General features: G+C 43.1%; 1 protein-coding gene across 1 annotated transcript; it reads right to left on the bottom strand.

Annotated features, from left to right (window-relative positions):
• LOC101978661 (vomeronasal type-1 receptor 4) lies at positions 1-903 on the bottom strand. Its single transcript, XM_013366021.3, has one exon. The coding sequence runs from the start codon at positions 895-897 to the stop codon at positions 1-3; it is 897 nt and encodes a 298-aa protein (XP_013221475.3). The 5' UTR covers positions 898-903.
• Positions 904-1,309: the final 406 nt, after the last annotated feature.

Below are 1,309 nucleotides of genomic sequence, written 5' to 3'. Positions count from 1 at the left end.
TTAGGAGCACAGTCTGGATAGAATGGAGTTATGGTTCATGAGAAGAAAGGGACTGAGAGTGGGAAAACACATGGAGATAAGGGCATTGATGTTCACCAGCCACCAACTGGGATTAAAATAAAGGGTTACACAAACATTTAATAAGGAGGAAAGGGTATAGAATATCACAAAGGTGCCCACCAGGACAAGGATTCTCTGAGTGGCTCTGGACTCAGGGCGGGATCTGGGAAAAAGTTTGATGCTGTGAATGTGCTGAATCCTCTGTTTGTGCCTGTACAGAAGGAGAACCATGGAGCCACTGGACCAGATCATGAGCAAGGAAAAGACAACTTCAGGAAATACAAAGAATGCTGCATATAATGAGTCTGTGGTTTTGTCATGACCTGCAGAAGAACAGTACCCAAAATCTCTTTTCTCTGTCAGGTTTTCACTACTCCATTTGCTAAGCACATAGAGAGGAAAAATGGAATTCACCACCATGTACAGGATCCAGCAGAGGGAAATGGAGAAGCCAATGTACTTGGGAGCTCTTCCTTTGAGATCCTTCCAATAGGAGTTCATGGGACTGATGGTGATGTTCTGGAAGACGCTCAAGAGGCAGGTGATGAAAATGGACACACTCCTGCCCACTCGCTGAAGGTACAAAATAAGTTTGCATACAAAATCACTGAAGAAGTATTTCAACCCCAAAGCTGTGATTGTACTGGGAACTCCATTAGAGAGAATGATGAGGCAGTTGGCTACACTCAGGTGCTTAAGGATCAGATCAGTGGACCTTAATGTGCACTCTTTGCAGGAAAGGACTAGATAGTAATAAAGCTGAGAGAAATTTCCCAGAATTCCAACAATGATCTGTGATAAGAACATCAGTCCCATGGCCATATTCCCAGAGGCCATTCTGTCATTCAGCACATTGTCCTTTACATCATGGTAACAGTCATGCCTCTGAGCAAAATAGTTCATTAAAACTTTTTGTAGCCAGAACATTGGTGTGTAACTGTAGCCTCCTGATCCTTGGGTGGCTGAGGCAGGACCATTGTTCCAGTCAGAGTTTGAGATTGGTCTAGAAAACACAGTGACACCCATCACAGAATATTATGCATATTTTACACCAAGAGTAACTTTCCTTGTGTGCACCTGTGGGATTGCAAAGATATCAGGATGCACATACAGATGGGGGGAATTCCCAGATTTTTCATGGACTTAGCATGAGAAATAACGTGGTGATAACCTGGGAGAAGCAATGAGAAGTGATAGCAGTGGACAGAAAGCATGATTCAACATTTACAGAATAAACCAATGTTTGCTA

This window comes from Ictidomys tridecemlineatus, chromosome 15, assembly GCF_052094955.1.
Source record: "Ictidomys tridecemlineatus isolate mIctTri1 chromosome 15, mIctTri1.hap1, whole genome shotgun sequence".
Lineage (NCBI taxonomy): Eukaryota > Metazoa > Chordata > Mammalia > Rodentia > Sciuridae > Ictidomys > Ictidomys tridecemlineatus.
This window is presented reverse-complemented; position numbering and strand designations above follow the sequence as displayed.